The sequence below is a fragment of the Periplaneta americana genome, chromosome 2 (genome assembly GCF_040183065.1).
Source record: "Periplaneta americana isolate PAMFEO1 chromosome 2, P.americana_PAMFEO1_priV1, whole genome shotgun sequence".
NCBI lineage: Eukaryota > Metazoa > Arthropoda > Insecta > Blattodea > Blattidae > Periplaneta > Periplaneta americana.
The window spans coordinates 108,708,108-108,727,581 of NC_091118.1; the positions used below are offsets into that span (position 1 = coordinate 108,708,108).

The 19,474-nt window shown below is 36.2% G+C and overlaps 1 protein-coding gene across 2 annotated transcripts in view; it reads right to left on the reverse strand.

Annotated features, from left to right (window-relative positions):
- Window positions 1-19,474, reverse strand: part of LOC138694482 (tudor domain-containing protein 1-like) — a 186,411-nt gene that overhangs the window by 135,997 nt on the left and 30,940 nt on the right. For both annotated transcript variants that reach the window (XM_069818245.1, XM_069818244.1), the window contains exons 4-6: window positions 17,612-17,718; window positions 5,786-5,977; window positions 4,174-4,341 (exon numbers count right to left, since the gene is read on the reverse strand). In XM_069818245.1, coding sequence (XP_069674346.1) covers window positions 4,174-4,341; window positions 5,786-5,977; window positions 17,612-17,718 — 467 coding nt within the window. The remainder of the gene's footprint in view (window positions 1-4,173; window positions 4,342-5,785; window positions 5,978-17,611; window positions 17,719-19,474) is intronic.

Genomic DNA, 19,474 nt, shown 5'->3' on the forward strand with positions numbered 1-19,474 from the left:
ATTTGTCCTTCTACAGATTCCAAGATTTTCAAATCTTGCTAGAGGATTGAAGATTCATTGTTCTCGAGTTCATTCTCAATCTTTTATTCCACCTTCTACACCTAATTCTATAGATGATTTTTTCTCTAAACTAAGTACCTACAAGAAAAATGTTAATGTATTACGCCGAATACCTAAAGGTGCTAGATCTTCAGCTGCCAGTCGCTTAAGTCAACAAATTGATTTTTGTTTATTGCACAATACTACTACCTCCTGGCATGATTTATTTCTTTTCGCATATTTAGCTCTTCAAGTTCCTGATCGTTCTGGTAATAAATCTCTAATATCTAAAATCAAAGCCAATGTGACAAACTTCCCATCCAATCCTCCTCATGTCAGGAATCGTTCATATAAAGGTGATTCTCCTTCTAATCACATCCGTCGTGTAGAACAGAAAGTTTCGGAAGGAGATATCCGTGGCGCTATTCGCTTATCTTCGGATATGGGAGTTGCAGATCCAACAACTGCTACATATGATGTTTTAAAATCTAAACACCCATCTCCTTCTAGACCTTCCTCCTTCCCTGACCTTCCTGATCCTACAGCACCCAGCCTATCAGTCACCAGCGAAGACGTCTTGAAATCTCTACATAGCTTTCCACAAGGTTCCGCGGCTGGTATCGATGGTTTACGACCTCAACACCTTAAGGATCTGGTTTCTGTATCTGCAGGTGATTCCGGTAAACGGCTTCTTTCTACATTAACCCACCTTTGCAATTTTCTGTTACATGGCGACTTAGATCCTGGGATTTGTCCTGTATTTTACGGAGCTTTCCTTATTGCGATCAATAAGAAGGATGGTGGCATCAGACCTATTGCCATTGGAAACACTTTCCGAAGATTGGTATCCAAAATAGCTTGTGTTAGTGTCAAAGAAGAAATTAGTGCATATTTTAGACCGAATCAATTTGGCTTCGGTTCACCTCAGGGCTGTGAAAGTATTATTCACTCATTGCGCTCATTCATTTCTGCCAATTCTCACTCTGATAAAATCGTTCTTAAGTTAGATTTCAGAAATGCCTTCAATTGTATTGAAAGAGATACCATGTTGCAAGCTGTCAAACTTAAAATTTCACAACTTTTCCCCTATTTCTGGCAATCATACAGACACCCTTCTACTTTATTTTTTGGTTCTGATACAATTATGTCTCAATCAGGTTGCCAACAAGGGGATCCAGCCGGCCCTTTACTTTTTAGTCTAACAATTCATCCCCTTATTAAAGAACTTATTAGTGAACTCAACCTTTTTTACTTAGATGATGGTTGCTTAAGTGGAGCCCCTTCAGATGTTTTGCAAGATCTTAATAAAATCATTCAATTCGGTTCAACTATAGAGTTAGAACTTAATCCTGATAAATGTGAAATTTATTTTTGTTCTAAGTTTAATCAAACTGTTTTCTCTTCTTTTCAAAAACTTGCTCCGGGTATTTTACTAATGTCAAAATCCACTTTAACGATTCTTGGATCTCCCGTCTTTTTGGAAGCTGCCAATCACATCACTGAAGAAAAACTAATTTCTTTGCAATATTTCATCGATCGTTTAAAACTAATACATCCTCATATTTCTTATTACCTCCTTAAAAATTGTTTTCTAATCCCTAAGATGACTTACTTTATGCGTACTACTCCTTCATGGCTTCTTCCAACTTTCCTACATAAAGCTGATGCTCTTTTTCGATCCAGTTTGGAAATGATCCTCAATATAAGTTTTACCGATACTAGTTGGACTCAAGCCTCTCTCCCAATTCAATTTGGTGGTGTGGGCATTCGGAAACTTTCTGACATTTGTATACCTGCTTTTCTTTTTCTGCCTTTGGAGTTTTCCGTTGCATCAAATCGCTCTTTCCTTCATAGTGATGCAGCTGAAATCTGCCATGTGTGTGATGCTCTGACAAGTTGGTATACTTCCTCACAAACCACTCATCCTCCTGCCCATCCTGAATTTCAAAAACAGTGGGACGTTATCTTTTCCCAAAAAATTTTAGATACACTCCTTTCTTCTTTCATATCCGAACAAGACATTGCACGTCTCCTAGCTCTTCAAGAGAGTGAGTCTGGAGCTTGGTTACATGCATTACCTTCTCCTCACATCGGCACCCTAATAGATAGTACATTCTTTAAAATCGCAATAGCTTTACGCCTTGGTTGTAAACTCTGCCAGCCACACCAATGTATTTGCGGGGGAATTGCTGATATTTACGGTCATCATGCACTCAGCTCTGCGAGGAGCAAGGGTCGCATTCCCAGACATACATCACTCAATGATATCATTAAAAGATCTCTGACTTCTTGTGGCATCCCGTCTCTTTTGGAACCACCAGGTATTAGTCGCGCAGATGGTAAATGACCCGATGGTCTGACCTTAATTCCATGGTCTAGAGGAAAATCTTTAATTTGGGACTCCACTTGCGTTGACACTCTAGCTCCATCTCACTTACCAAATACCTCCAGACGTGCAGCATCTGCTGCTGAATTAGCCGTTAAGAAGAAAATCAATAAATATGCTCATCTTTTAGACAATTATATCTTTGTCCCATTTGCTGTGGAGACCTTCGGTCCTTGAAGTCATGACGCTGAAGTTTTGGTATCTCAAATCAGTCAAATTTTGATCTCCATTACTGGTGATCACCACTGCACTACTTATTTGCGTCAACGCTTAAGTATTGCTATTCAACGCGGAAATGCAATGAGCGTTTTGGGTACTCTTCCAGAGTCCAGCCCTTTGGACGAACTTTTTCTCCTGTAAAATTTTTTTATCTCTATGTAAATGTTTATATTTAATTTTTATATGTGTAATTGTAACGGTGAAAATATTGTTAATCAAATAATTTATAAAAAAAAAAAAAAAGATTTACAGAAGTTGACTAGGAACAGGGGTATGGTCCCAAGGGTTCCTATCATTAATCCCATAATGACAATGGATTCCAAATGGTATTTGTCCTTATAAAAACTGATGGAAGGTTCATATATATTCCTTTTTTCCTTATGTACTTCTTCTGACTGATGTTCAAGTGATTCGAATCTCACAGTAAGGTCTATGATGTAACCTTCAAGAGAGGAGGTTTAAATGCAAGTATGTCGATTCTTCGATTACTGCCCTCACTGGATATGCCGTATACTTCTTCATATACAGACATAAAGATCATTAAGTTAAACTACGAGATGCAAGATAGCAAGTGGAAGAAATAACGTCAGCATTAGCAAAGAATCAACCATGTTAGTGGAAAAAAATTAATAATAATAATAATAATAATAATAATAATAATAATAATAATAAAGAGGCAATTCTAAAACTCAACAGTTCAACATAAAGAATTTTTATTTAAGTTTCAATAGTTACTAATGCACACATTTCACACAAATACTGTGAAGGTATTACTGCAACATATTTGTGTCAACATAGTCCTGTGAACATATCTTCTTACTTATTCTATTAAACACAAAATTACTATTAACCTATATTGCTTTTAGCCTAGTTTCTAAACAGGTAATGTTAGCTATGTTCACTGTTGCCACAGAATCAAAATGATGCAGAGACAATTATTAAGTACTGTACTTGGGTAAAAAAAAAAAATGGTGAAAGTGATTGATGCAACAAGAACATGGAGACAAACATCATTTCTTATACAAATGTTCTGTTAGTGTGTTCGGTTCAAGGAGAGGGGAAAGGAAGAGAGGGAAAGCGAGAAGTTGAGATTTGTATCAGTACCACTCGCAACCAGCTACTGTGTAACCTGCATTGTTCATACACTTATACCAATGAAGGTTAAACACCTCAATATGTGTGTCCCATTTTATAAAAACTGTGCTCTAAATTCTTATGATATAACTGTCAATGATTTATTGTTTAGTTACACTTGCTTTTTTTGTCTATTCTGCTTTCCAAACTATCCTTCAGCATATCAAAAATATTATCTATTCTTTCCATAAATGGTAATACAATTTTAGTCACTAAAAGGAGTTAAAAGTAGCTGGTAGTTGGTAGCTGGAGAGAACATAATCTTAAGAAATACGAATTGCATTGATATGGATTTTAATGTTGGCTCCTAGAAAAACTGGTCAGTAAGGGACAGTCACTTAAAAGAAGTGGTCTTTAACAGAGGTTTTAATATATTTTACTTAATGTTTGTTTACCTATTGGTGTCTTCATATATTCCAGGAACATGGTGTGAGTAATAACCCATGTCTTCATCATCATCTTCATCAACGTCTATTTCACCAAGATGCTGAAATTGGCCTGGGTGGTAAGCATTTACCATCAATGGACGTGACAAAGGAACCCCACGACCTCGTCCAATTCCCCTGACGAAAAAAAAAATTATACCATATAGTATAATATACTCATACTTCAAAATCTGTACATTAATTCTTGTCAAAACTTCGAACCTTGAAAGGTAACTTTACATAAAGTGCAGTATAACACCAGTACAACATGCCTAAGGCCCGGTGCACACAGAATCAGACACGGCGCGATGCGACATTTCGTCTGATGGTATTTGTCTCTCATTGATTTCTTATGATGTGATGCACACACAGAATCAGATGCAGTGCAACAGTCGCGAGCAGACACGAGGAGACAACATCGCGTATTAGCGCATTTCTGTTAATACATTCTTCACAAGTACATACGGTAAAGGCCTCATTTGTTCCAATTCTGCATACACCTTAAAAGTTTTCCTGAAAAACTCAAGACATACAGAAACAAGACAGCATTCTTACTAATCAACTTAGGAAGGACACAAATGCGACAATCAAACGTTCCACTGTATGAACTGAAGCACCAAGTTCAAGAATGGGACTTCTGAGAGTGCGGTATTTACAAGTGCACTCTGCATTATTTAATGGATAAATGACACTTGTTGACATATGGAAAAATTGCCACGTTACATTTGAAAAGGGGACTTGTCGACCTTTTTCTTACATGAAACTGTTTGTTGCTTGGTGGAAACGTTGCCGAGCACTCCTAAGGTATCCCTCAAAGTTTTTTTTTTTAATCATTTTGATTCCTTTTTCAAAGAAATCAGTTACAATGAAAGGGAATAAATGGACAGTGACATCATATACAACATTTGATTTCTGAGCAGCATTACAATGTGTAACATTACCTCCTCATTGCAGTGGCCTATTTACATACGATTTCTCACTTGTAAAAACATAGTAGGCATCCTATTATGTCAAATGTGCCTCAGCCTACTTTGATTTAGTACCAATAAAAACTGAGAAGGCCAGTATGTTGCTAAAATGCTTGAAATAATTCTCTTAGAACACCAGGATTATTTCAAAATAATTACCGAGAGATTTTCTGATAAAGGGAAACAACAAACACAGCAAGATTCAGAAAGTGAAGTATGGAACACTGATTTCAAATCTGCTTGTAATACCCATTTGAAAACTAGTGTAATGATTGTAATTTTGTTCAGTAATGTTTGCTTCAGTGTATTAGTGCATTAAGAGATTAAATATATAATTTTAATATTGTATACTTATTACAAATAGGACCTTCCTATTCAGTGCAAAAAGGGGACTTGTTTGCACTTTTTAAACTTTTTTTCATAAATGTTAAATTTTCTCAAATTCAAAAATGTTTTCTGAATATGTACATAACATAAAAACTCGAATGTGCAATAAAAACAGTCTACTGCAAAATTATACAATTTATAAATTTTTTTGTCGTCTCAAAATGATTACTGACAGACTACTCCCCTTTTTGAACTCAACGCTTCGATTCACAATCAATATTTATTACCTGTTGAAAGGAAGAATAGGAACCCTGTCAGAATGTACAGGATACGGTTCTGATTCCAGAACTCTCATTAGGAGTTCATCATTCTCCTTTTCTAGACGCAAGCGTTCCTTCTCTGCTGGACTGCGTGCAAACTGGACTTTGAAGTAAAATGGTGGTGTATTGTTCAGATTTCGGATAGCAAGCTCTGCTTCCCTGTAAACCCAAAAATAAACATTTTTCTTCTCCATGAACAGCTACGTTTCTTTCTTGATTTAACCTCAAATTATCTTTAGGAATAATATGTTGAAACTGTGGATCATTTGTATCTGTAATGAACCATGGATACGACCTATTTTACAATATGATAATACAGAAATGTGAAATGTTGACAGGAGAAATGAAAATATCAGTACTGCACAAAAATCTGTCCAACACTTTGCCAACAGCAAATTCCACTTGCAATTCTGCTGGGAATAGAAACAATTTCAGTTGAATCTCTAGCCATCCAGCCAACAGTTTGCCACTAATATAAACAGTAGAATGTAAAAATAAAACAAAACTAATTGTAAAAATGTGTTGGATAGAGAACCTGACATAATACTATTTCTTCTGCAGCAAAAAGTCTTTTCAGCTTGTAAAGACGACTATATTAATAACAATAAAAAAAGCAACAGCAGTAGTTGTAGTAAAAATAATAATAATAATAAAAATATGTTTCAGTGGTTTACTATTTATGCCAACTATACTGAAAGTAATGTGTAGAGTCTAGATTTCCATGCAATTGCTTACACTTCTCAAACTTTGTAAATATTCGCTTTATGACTTATCGAGTCCAAATGACTGCATTTTTTCTGCACAGGTTTGCATGTTTTGGGATTTTCTGGGAGTAAATTCAAGCATAATGCATATTTTGAAGATTTTAGAATTACAGCATATATTTAGAATTTTATATTGCATATTATGTCTTTTTTTCTGGGTCTAGTGCCTATATTATGTTAACTAGCCTAATAGTGCCTTTTATGAATGCTACTTCATTATATATGTATTAAGAAAAAACTAAATAAAGAAAGCTCTTATTTCGTGGCATCCTACCTGACAACTACAGTAGCATCACTGAGCTTTCCGTTAAGCCTTCTTCCATAGTCCACTGCTGTGGAGTAACAGCCTGCCTGACTGTGAAACGAGTAGGCCCGGGTTCAAACCCTGGTTGAGGCAAGTTAATTGGTTGGGGTTTTTCTGAGGTTTTCCCTCAACCACTAGAAGAATAATTGCTGGGTAACTTTCGGCATTGGACCTCGAACTCATTTCGCCTCCGTTACTATCATTTCATTGATCATCTTTAATAGTTACAGGTTGACAGGGCTTCAATAATGAAACTGCGGTTAGATCGGGGCAGTGTAGCTCCCTCGGATAGATGGATTCTTAATGAGTGGAATCGACAGCAACATGGCCTTCTGATCAATGATGCATCAGATTCAGGCACATGAATTGCGAACAGATTCCATCAATCTGAGGAGACTGCAGAACATCAGAGGCAAGAGAGGTGTGGTCTACAGTCAAAACTGGATGCTGTGGCTGAATCAATACAATGACACCATGCAGTGAATCATGCGTTTGAAGGTGATCCTAAATGGACTTCAACAAACATTCCAGCATAAGGAGGTTGCTCAATAAGCCTAAGGCTGCAATGCTTGCCTATGGGCCCACCACTAGAGAAAAAAAATAGTCCTCTTCCGTTATATTGACATTTTCAACAATCTCACTCATCACAGGCCTGAGGTAAAAATATTGAAAACTGCAATATAGCAGGCATTTCTGTCGAATTGTGAAGTGTTGTTATGGCTCTTGTTAGAACTGCAGGAAGAGATCTCGTTTCTAAATGGATTGAGAGAAAGGAATTTCTGAAGACTAGCAGTGATGTAGTTTGTAATAAAGACGTAAGTACTTGTGTATTTTAGGGTGTGCAGTAGTGTCGTGGTTAAGGCATTATGCTGCAAAGTCGCAAGATCGTGGGTTCGATTCCCGATGGGGTTATGGTCATGTAAAAATGCAAAAGACTTTGAATTCCACCTCATTTTGTCCCAAAACTCAATTTCGATAGTACATATTTTTAATTTTTTTTCGCTTCATTTGTGCATGTTTTGTCATATGATAGTGCATGAATACATGCATCTTTTAAGATATGGAGCATGGACTTTTGGACATACATCTCAACAGTAACTTTTTACATATTTTCCTTTTTTCTGTAAGTCTCAATACATTATTTCAGAAGAACTTCATCCTATACACCCAAAGATTTATATTCACTTCATTTTTACCTTGTTGTTTCAACTTCTGTTCCTGTATGTCTTCTATATTTTTGTTTCTTATATTTGTATCATTAGATTGTCTTTTTACCCATAACTTTACAAATACATATTTGTAATTTTTGTATTAAATAATTCATATTGTAGTTATAAGTGAACATTGTAATTAAGTTATCCTGTATGTTCAAATCTTGAAATAAATAAATTAATAAAGACACTACTTTCTGGATTGCCTCTTTGTCCTTTTAGTATATGCCTCACATATGGCACTTTACAAAAAGAGATGGTAATTGGAGAGTGCAGAATCAGAACTGTAGGAAGGTAGAGAAAAATCTTCCCTCCCAGTCTCTTCATTTTTCCAAAGTGAGACGAGCAGTGTCATGTTGCAGGAAAGCTCCTTTCCGGAACATCCATCATGCAATGAGGCTACAGAAATTTAATCAGAACACATTACTTTGCAATTTAAAAGACTATGGCTGTAGCTTTGCAGCTAATAGTGCTGTTTTAGTCTTTCACCTGTCACAGTACTGAAAAAAATAAAAATCATCTTCACTTCGACATTCCTCAAGCAGTTGTGATGGAATATTTATACAATGAACTTGATAAATTTCAGCATTAGCAAACATAAAACCCAGGAAATAAACATTTTCTAATGTCACAAGTTTTCAACCATCTTCTGAATTGCATTGTACCCATTCTTTCCTCTGTAAAATAATGACATGTTGAAATGGCATGGTTGGCACATACGAAAAAAACAGCGCATAGAAAAAAAACTGTCTTTGCCCATACAAAATAAATCAGTCACTAGGGGATGTAACACTTGATAGTGCAATGCATTCCGTTTCCAAGTGTGTGGTAAAAAAAACTGACATTTGGCACGTCATCTGGAATGGCACATTGTCAAGTACAAATTTTCAACGTGATTTTGCCTTTCCTTTGGAGACTTCAATATTTTGAATGAGTATAGGTGAAGCCATAACACTGAAATATAATTATATGGCTTAGAGAAAAGGAGAAAATGTGTAATTACTAGTGCTGTTATGGGAACTCTTTTTATTTAATCTGACAGGATTAAGGTGATAGGGCCTTTTTTTTTCATTCTGCCAGGTAAAACACATGAATAAAAACAAATACAAATAGTGATAGTAAATAATGTAAATTACATGAAGGCCCAATAGAGGATCAACAGCCTCAAAAGGAAATTGATAGAAGAAAAAGAGAAGAGAGAAAGGGGAAATAGCAATGATGATGATTATAATAATAATGATGATAATAATAATAATAATAATAATAATAATAATAATAATAATAATAATAAATAGATTACATGTTAAGAGTAAAACTGACACTGTCTTAATAGGATAGTTATAAGATTATGGATTATGTCTTAACATGAAGTTGCACAAGCCCACAGGTGTCTAGCAAGCAATTCCTTTGAGAAGAATGTGATTCTTTAATTTACACTCCAATTTTGATATTATTCGATAATCTCTGACATGGTCAAGGTGAGAATTCCAGATCGATGGAAGTGATATACTGAAAGATATCAAGTAGAAGGATGTTCTGTGCAGAGGAATAGAGAGAAGGTATAGTTGGTGACTGGTAAATCCGGCCCTGTAACGAATTTCACCCACTCCACTTCTAACAGTCCGCACGCTGTCAACAAACACGTGACAAATAGTGGTAGGGGGTAGAGAAGGGACTGCCCTGCTACCGCTACTATTGATAAAGAAAACATTTAACTCACCGGTGAATCATAATGCTGTTGCCTCAATTATATTATCCTCAGAAACCGTTTTAGCTGTATTTGATAACAGCCATCCCATTAACTGAACACATTAACCTGTTCAAATATTTAACTTACTATTACATATTACTTGGTTATTTTCTGTTACAAAAAAAGGGCGCTGTTTAAAAATACAGTCCTATACGAACGGTTGGATACACTTAGTTAAATCACACGAGAAATACCGAAATTCAAACATTAACCGAAATGACATATTGCAAGAACGGACGAATTCACATTGTATATTTCTGACAACAAACAAACAAACAAACAAAATCAGAAGGGAAATAAGTTTGAAAAGATTTCTAAGACCCTTGGTAAATTAGTGCGTACATTAGTTCGCCGAAATTAACTACTTCATCAAACATTTGTGACGGATGGTAATTAAAACATTATTGGAAACTTGGACTGCAGTGTCCTAAATATAATATTTCGAATAGCAAATACACATTAAAGCGATCCGAGGGTATTCTGAAAATGACTATAACTACAGCTAAATAGTAAATACTAGTTCGCTATGATGTAGTTTAATTAGTAACGGGAAAACGTTATGCCAATCCAGTCGCAATCCTTTCAACAGCTGTAAATGAATTAACATACTTCTATAATAAATTGCGAGTTAATCACACTCATCAGTAATTTCAAAATTGTTTGGATAAACTAACTGCAAATTAAGAGAAAGTGCCAGCCAGCACTTTGCTGTAAAATTAGAATAAAATAATACTTTTAAGAAGTCGCGTTGTGAAAATAGCTAGCAATAAATGTTCACAAGAAAGAAGTGTACGATCCGTAGTTACGACAGCGTGTGCTTCCCAGCTAGGCAGTCCGTGGTACCATTCCTGACGTGGGGTGAAGTTTATCTCTATGCCACAGGACTCGGTAGGTCTTGCACGTGTCCTGTAACTTCTCCACGATGGTCCTGTTTTGTGAGAGATGCTATGTTGGTCCTGAGATATGTCTTCCCCTTCATCTCGTTGGCTTGTTGAGTCGGTTAAGGCGGAGATAAAACAAGACAAGGAAAGAAGTTGTGTACGAAGACCTGCCGAAGGATAGCGAGACTCCCTCGAATCATTAAGAAATGGACAAAGGGCTGAAGTAACGAAGAAGTTCATTACGCGTCACCATCAGTAATTATCAAATCAGACTTGGCATTGAAATCAGGTTCCCGCTTTCAAACTAGGCAGAGGGAGTCGGATGTTAACACCGAATGAGTAAGTTCAAGACGACATTTATTATAACTAAAATTGAAACAATTATAAAGAAGAACGGCGGCCGGGTAGCTCAGTTGGTAGAGCAGCTGGCTACGGACTGGAAGGTCCGGGGTTCGATCCCAGGTGGTGACAGGATTTTTTCTCGTTGCCAAACTTTCAGAACGGCCCCGAGGCTCACTCAGCCTCCTATAAAATTTAGTACCGGGTCTTTCCCGGGGGTAAAAGGCGGTCAGAGCGTGGTGCCGACCACACCACCTCATTCTAGTGTCGAGGTCATGGAAAGCATCGGGCTCTACCTCCATGCCCCCCAAGTGCCTTCATGGCATGTTACGGGGATACCTTTACCTTTTTTTTTTATAAAGAAGAACACACTAACTAAACTAAATTGTAAATTGTTTTAACAAAAAATAAACTAAAGAGCTAGTAATATATTACAGAACGCGAAAGCGAAAGCGAAAGATCACCAGACCAAATGTTTTCAATACGTACAACACACAGGCAGGCAGGCAGGCAAGACTGAGGACCCGACCACCTGACAGCCATAAACAGTCTGACAGACTCTCACTACTGAAGCGTGTGGTGGATGGGGAGCAATTTTCACCCCTAACTTCTCCAAGTTCTAGGGTCGGATTTACCAGTCACTAACAGTACATGTTCTGGGTTCGAGGTAGTGAAAGATAAACAAAACGAGATGTAGGTAAGTAGGTATGGAGATGTGGATGATTTTAAATAGTAATAAGAGGGAATTGAAGTCTTCTTTCTTTAAGTGTAGGTTCGTGAATAGAAAAATACAGTAATCGAAATCGGGCATGACTAAGGTTTCCAATGAGAGGCTAAGAGGCAGCACATTAGACAAGTGTTTGAGGGAATGAATTATAGAAAAAACTTCCTTACATAATATGTACTGTAGTTCACTTGACTTCTAAAAGCTAAATTTGCATATAAATGTATATCCCTAAATTTGTTATTCTTTGGCTGTATGTAACTGAGGTATTATTTCTATTCGTGTTCGATTCAGGTCAGGTCTATTTTATTTAATGCTTGTTGGCATCCACTTATTTTAGCTTGCGATTTGTTTGCATTTAACCTATCTAAATTTTTGCACCCATTGAGCTACAGATGCTAGATTTAATTAATTCTGGTCATAGTAATACAAAAAAAAAAAATGACGTTTATGACGGAAGAATTGCTAGCTGAAAGAGATCAGTATTGTCACATTCCTCTACTGAGAGAAACAAGAGAGAATAACCCGGAGGATTTTAAGAATTACTTAAGAATGAATGAAGAGGCCTTTGACGAACTTTTGAATTGAATGTTACCCCATCTTGCAAAAGAAGACAATCAAATAGCATTTTCTGGCATCTTCTTGGAATATTTAAATTTTAGTTTATATCTGTTCTCGTTAATCCGAACTTTGGAAGGTTTTAGGAGATTTCTGAACTTAACATAACAGTATCAGGATAATTTCACAATTGTCTTATAAGATATTCTAGGAACTGAAGCTTTATTCCATTACCCAATCAACTTTGAAGGAATTATTTCACCTATTTCGCCTATTGTTTTCATTTTCGAATGACATTTCAAATAAAATTATTCCATCAAATCTTCACAAGTGGGTAGAACTCTGTTACTTATTTCTTCAGTAGCATCAAAAAGAATACATTTTGCATAGTATCTAGTCTTTACCTTTATTCCAAATGGTGGTGATGTACAATCATATTTTAAGCTAATGAAGTCCAATCTAATTTATTATATAAATCACTTCAAGCCACTTTAAAACACGTGATATTGAAACAGGTGCTCGACATACAAATGAAAAAAGAACAAGAACACTTATACATGATCACAAGCGCAGGAATGTATCTTCATATTTTCGTATTTTGAATCAATCAATCTTAATATATTCAGCTGTTTGCTGACAACATGAAATCCACTATAGTCCACTGTAGTCTATTCAGTTGTTTTTCGCGAGAAATGAAGGATATTTTGATCGGTGTTCATTATAGATGCCTGTTGCTAGTAGCCAGAGTTGGGGTGTAGTCAATATATACTGCAGGTCTATGTCTTCTGCAACTCATACTGATGATTTTAATTTACTTCTTTTGTGGTTTATGGATGGACAGTATAGAAGAATGTGTTCCAGATTTATTGCACCACAGACAAGTGGGATTATCAGAAATGTGAAATCAGTGTAGGTATAATTGTGTGACAATGTGACCTGTTCTGGCTCGTGTTAAAAATGTTGAACATGTCTGGGCAAGTTTTTGTACATTTCCAGGTCATTTGGTTTCTTTTGTACAGATTGTAAAATTTTTCCTTTGTCAGAAGAGAGCCAATTGTTGATCCATAGGTTTATAAAATGAGACTTTACTGAAGCAAAAGCACTGGATAGAGATATCACTTGAACAGGTCTTCGTCGCAATAATATGTTGCCTGTTTTGCAATATTATACACTTCCTCGTTTCCAGGTATACCACAATGACTACGTATCCATTGAAATGTTATTTCCTTTTTTTGGAGTTTTTTAAGAGAAAAGGCAAAATTTCACATGCATTGGGACACCAGAAAGAATTATCATACACCTTCCAAATTTTATGGGTAACATATTTGTATAAAAAGGCAACTTCTGCATACTATTACGATATGAATTTTAAAAATGTTGCTTTTTCGTCCCACCCTAACACATAGGTAGGGCTACTTACTTTTTTTTAAGACAAATTTAAAAAATTTATTTTGCATTTCTTTTAACTTACTTCCCCTCATTCGTTTTCCTCGTACTTTCCAAAAATATGTTTCTAAGAACTTTATTATCCATTTGTAATCCCTGATATTAATTCTATTCAGAACAGTATTTTCTTTTCTCTTTTGAGGTATCTCCCTTGTCAAAGGATAGTTCACCATAACTCCCCTATTACCAATATGTATACCAGACTGTTCTGTGCAATGTTGTACTCAGTGCATTAAGTTATCTTGCTAATGATTTCATTTTAACTCTGATAATAATCCATGTTATTATTTGGTGAAATTACAATTGTTTAGATTTCTCAGTCAGTATAAAACAGCATTTTATCACGAAACATGCTTTTAAATCTAGAAGAAGCTGCAAGATCAATATCTTTGGTAAAATACTGATGACATATGTGCTATGTTGGTTGGGTGCCTGATGTAAATGTGATACTGTCAACAGAATATTTCAAGGATGAAGAGAACTCGATTTAAAAAACCACACATATGAATTTAGTATAAAGTGTGAAGAGATTGCAATCAGAGAGGGAGGGAATGGGGAAGAAGTTTACCTTGCACAAGTATGAGGAGAAGAAACGGTACAGAGTGTGCTAGTGTCTTGGTAGACTTCATATCAATTGTTGATATTTAGTGTGGATGTGTAATAGGTATGTAATGCCAAAATTTACGAACACGTAATATCTCAATATGCTATTAATTTATGGCATCACAAGATGTAGTTTCCATACAGCTCAAAGGCTTTATGCAGAGAAATGCGTCAATCCAGTCACATTTATTGCATTGTCAGCATGTCCATGATACAGTGTAATAGCAGGCTGTTGTAATCATGGGCTCCAGAGTTAGCGGTGGTGTTGTCAGACATCTGAACCTTTGAGTTTAATTTCCTACTTAACTGTGCATTTAATCACAAAACATATTTTACTTTTATTTGTTTCTATGTACTCTATACGTTCCCTTCAATTTACGGGGTTATTTCATTTCCACCCTGTATAATTTCTGTAGAAACTGTGTATGTGTGTATATATATATCCTAGAATGCTGAGGTAGCTCGTAATTATACAAACACGGGTGTTTCTCCATTTCCATTAAAGTTTTGTTCATTCATAATGTTTCAATCAAAGATCACTTTGCAATGAGTCTCAAAAGCTATTAACATAGCTGGCCATATAGGAGTGTGATTTTATGGGGATTATTTTACCCTGATTTAGATAATTAAAATGGTTTAATTTCGTGAATATTTCGTAAAAAACACATACAATTTTGCGCATATTTCGCACCCTAAATAAACTTAATAAAGCAACATTTTTTAAATTATTATTGAAATAATCCATTTGAAACTAACAGAAAATTAATATTATTAATAATATAATACTTACTTACTTATGGCTTTTAAGAAATCCGGAGGTTCGTTGCTGCTCTCACATAAGCCCGTCATCGGTCCCTATCCTAAGCAAGATTAATCCAGTCCCTACCATCAAATCCATTTTAATATTATCCTCCCATCTACAACTCTGCCTCCTCAAAGGTCTTATTCCCTCCGGCCTCCCAACTAACACTCTATATGCATTTCTGGATTCCCCCATACATGCTACATGCTCTGCCTATCTCAAACGTCTGGCTTTAATGTTCCTAATTATGTCAGGTGAAGAATACAATGCGTGCAGTTCTGCGTTGTGTAACTTTCTCCATTCTCCTGTAACTTCATCCCTCTTAGCCCCAAATATTTTTCTAAGTATCTTATTCTCAAACACCCTTAACTCTGTTCCTCTCTCAAAGTGAAAATCCAAGATTCACAACCATACAGAACAATTAATATAATAATAATAATAATAATAATAATAATAATAATAATAATAATAATAATATAATAATAATATTAATTGTTGCCATAATAGATGTATTCTGTAAGATCAAAAATAATAATCTTTACGTATCAGAAAATTGTTTGCATCATTAATTAAATCCATAATTCAATTTCATTCGACTGTGAGGATGTGATCTCATGAAGGCAGTTGTTGCGGCAAAGCCAAATGACCATTGTCTGCTTGCACTGCTCTCGGGAAGTAGTTCCTAAATAATGTGTACGTCATTGCCAGATGTAAAAAGCATGCAATACTGAATGAAAAAATACGTAGAAATCTTCAGGTATATTTTATTACCAAGAAAATTTTCATGTTCTATTTGGGAATTCTCCATAAAAATTTGTTTTTTGTTGAACATATCGTCATTATGATGTAATTTCATGATTTCTATCAATTTCGCAAAAATTCGTGGATATATTTCACTTAATTTTGGACTTTCATTAAGAGATTTGAATTTCCCATGCATAAAATTAAGTTTTTAACACATATCACATAATAATTACTTACTTACTTACAAATGGCTTTTAAGGAACCCGAAGGTTCATTGCCGCCCTCACATAAGCCCGCCATCGATCCCTATCCTGTGCAAGATTAATCCAGTCTCTATCATGATATCCCACCTCCCTCAAATCCAGTTTAATATTATCCTCCCATCTATGTCTCGGCCTCCCCAAAGGTCTTTTTCCCTCCGGTCTCCCAACTAACGCTCTATATGCATTTCTTGATTCGCCCATACGTGCTACATGCCCTACCCATCTCAAACATCTGGATTTCATGTTCCTAATTATGTCAGGTGAAGAATACAATGCGTGCAGTTCTGCGTTGTGTAACTTTCTCCATTCTCCTGTAACTCCATCCCGCTTAGCCCCAAATATTTTCCTAAGCACCTTATTCTCAAACACCCTTAACCTATGTTCCTCTCTCAGAGTGAGAGTCCAAGTTTCACAACCATACAGAATAACCGGTAATATAACTGTTTTATAAATTCTAACTTTCCGATTTTCTGACAGCAGACTAGATGATAAAAGCTTCTCAACCGAATAATAACACGCATTTCCCATATTTATTCTGTGTTTAATTTCCTCCCGAGTGTCATTTATATTTGTTACTGTTGCTCCAAGATATTTGAATTTTTCCACTCCTTCGAAGGATAAATCTCAAATTTTTATATTTCCATTTCGTACAATATTCTGGTCACAAGACATAATCATATACTTTGTCTTTTCGGGATTTACTTCCAAACCGATCGCTTTACCTGCTTCAAGTAAAATTTCCGTGTTTTCCCTAATTGTTTGTGGATTTTCTCCTAACATATTCACGTCATCCACATAGACAAGAAGCTGATGTAACCCGTTCAACTCCAAACCCTGCCTGTTATCCTGAACTTTCCTAATAGCATATTCTAAAGCGAAGTTAAAAAGTAAAGGTGATAGTGCATCTTCCTGCTTTAGCCCGCAGTGAATTGGAAAAGCATCAGATAGAAACTGACCTATACGGACTCTGCTGTATGTTTCACTGAGACACATTTTAATTAATCGAACTAGTTTCTTGGGAATACCAAATTCAATAAGACTATCATATAATACTTCCCTCTTAACCGAGTCATATGCCTTTTTGAAATCTATGAATAACTGATGTACTGTACCCTTATACTCCCATAATCCTTACTACCAAAAAATCACACCCCTAGTAAATGGTTCACTTGTATATGAAGTTGCATAGAAATGTAAGTGTAGTGACTCGCAATATACAGTTTAGTGATTTCAACTTACAGCCAGTATGTTTTCAGTATCATTGTGTAGGACGAACATTACAAAAATAAAGAATTGATACCTTCGGGCATATAAACAGATCATAGATTACATGCTAAATAGTCTATTATCCCTGTCTACAAAATGACAGAATGAGAACGGTGGTAAGAATTATTTTTTTATTACCTGTGAGTTGCATAAGACACAAACGCCCAACCTGGGCCACTACCAGGAGGATGTCTGTAAATTTCAAGAGGTTTCCCAAAAGTCAGAAATATATTCCTAATGCCAGTCTGAAAAGAGAACCACAAATAACTTCACACACTCAACTCCAAAACTTTCAACAGCAATGAAATAACTGAACATACATAAGTCTAAATTGGAAGCTGAAATTCCATACTGATGCTGTTACTACTGTATTGTACAGCATATGCTTTTAGAAGGCACATGAATTCAGCCAATAATCATGTAATATTACTGCACAATTGCCAAACTGCTAGTGGGATAAAGAGAAAGACAAAGAGAATTTGTTACATGTCGAATATACAATTAATGCATATGCATGTCACACTCCTGTCATGTCAGTCATCACGGACAAGCTCCACCTATTCTGGCCAATATGCCTTCTAAAATCGTAAGAACTGTAGTAGGGAGAATATTAGAATACTTGAAAAATAAAAATTATCACACCAATCAGTGATTTTTTTTCTTTAAAATTTCTTGCTGTATATGATATATTAAAGCAGCAATCTCCTATATGAGAAGTTCCATATGCTAGCATTGTGATGTAAATTTGTTAAACAAGTAAATAACTCCAAATTTTTTATCGTTAAAACCTTTTCTTTTGCAGTAATTTTTGATACTGCTAATTACTGAAAAGAAGACAGATCCCCTTGCCCTATGTGTTTAGCAGCAGAAAGTCTCTGTGAGTAAATTAAATTCACTTCTTGAAACTTGAACTTCAGTTATTACACAATAAGTTTCCCAACCAGAGTACAAGCTACTCTGTAAGTAGTATAGCCACAGATATTTTTATAGACATAAAATTACTATACAACAGAATTTTTAATCAATAGCCTTTCCGATTATGATACACAAAACCTGCGTGTGTGAAATGTCACTGAAAAATTCCAAGATTCTGTATACACTACTGTTTGTGCAAAGTGCAACACCCAGAAAGAATGGCACCGAACAACTCCAAACTTGGGAGATGTGTAGAACAGTGTAGCACCAATAATTGATTACATTTCCAGAGAGATGGCGTACACATAGGCCCAACAGTAACGTCTCTTGTGTCACAGAAAAGTCAGTGTTATGCCCTGCTCAGTGAGTGCAGAGCTTCCAAACGAAGTGGAAACGTGAAAGCTAATGTAGATATGCCTCGTCGATGTGGAAGGGCACAATATCAGCACGTGAGTGAGAACGGGGCAGAATGGTTGGTCTCCGGGAAGCAGGTTTGTGATACCATGACATTTCGGCTCATACAGAGTATGCTGCTACAACAGTGATGCGTGTGTGGAACCAGTGGATAGAAGAGGGTCGTACACAGAGACAAGCAGGTACTGAACCACGTAATGTGACCACAGCACGGGATGACTGCCATCTTGTCCACATGGCCATGACGGACTGTAGTTTCACCCACATTGTTGAGTCAATGTCTGAGGTACTGCAACAGGTGTTGATCTGTCTGCGTCAACGGTTCACCGCCGTCATTTGACGGCAGGACTAATGGCTCGCATGCTGTTGTGTTGGCTTCCATTGTCCAGAAACCACCATCTCAGACTGCAATGGGCACGTGAACACCATCACTGGCGTGCAGTGGCAAAATGTAGTGTTTTAGGATGAGTCCTGCTTCAACTTGTTCTACAATGATGGCCGCATACGTGTTAGATGCTACCGTAGTGAACACAATCTGAGAGCCTGCATTATTGAGCAGCAAAGCGGACAAACGCCTAGTGTGATGGTTTGGAGCACCATTAGATACAATATGCGATCTCGTCTCCTATGTATTCAGGGCAATCTGAACAGCAACTGCTACAATAGGGAGGT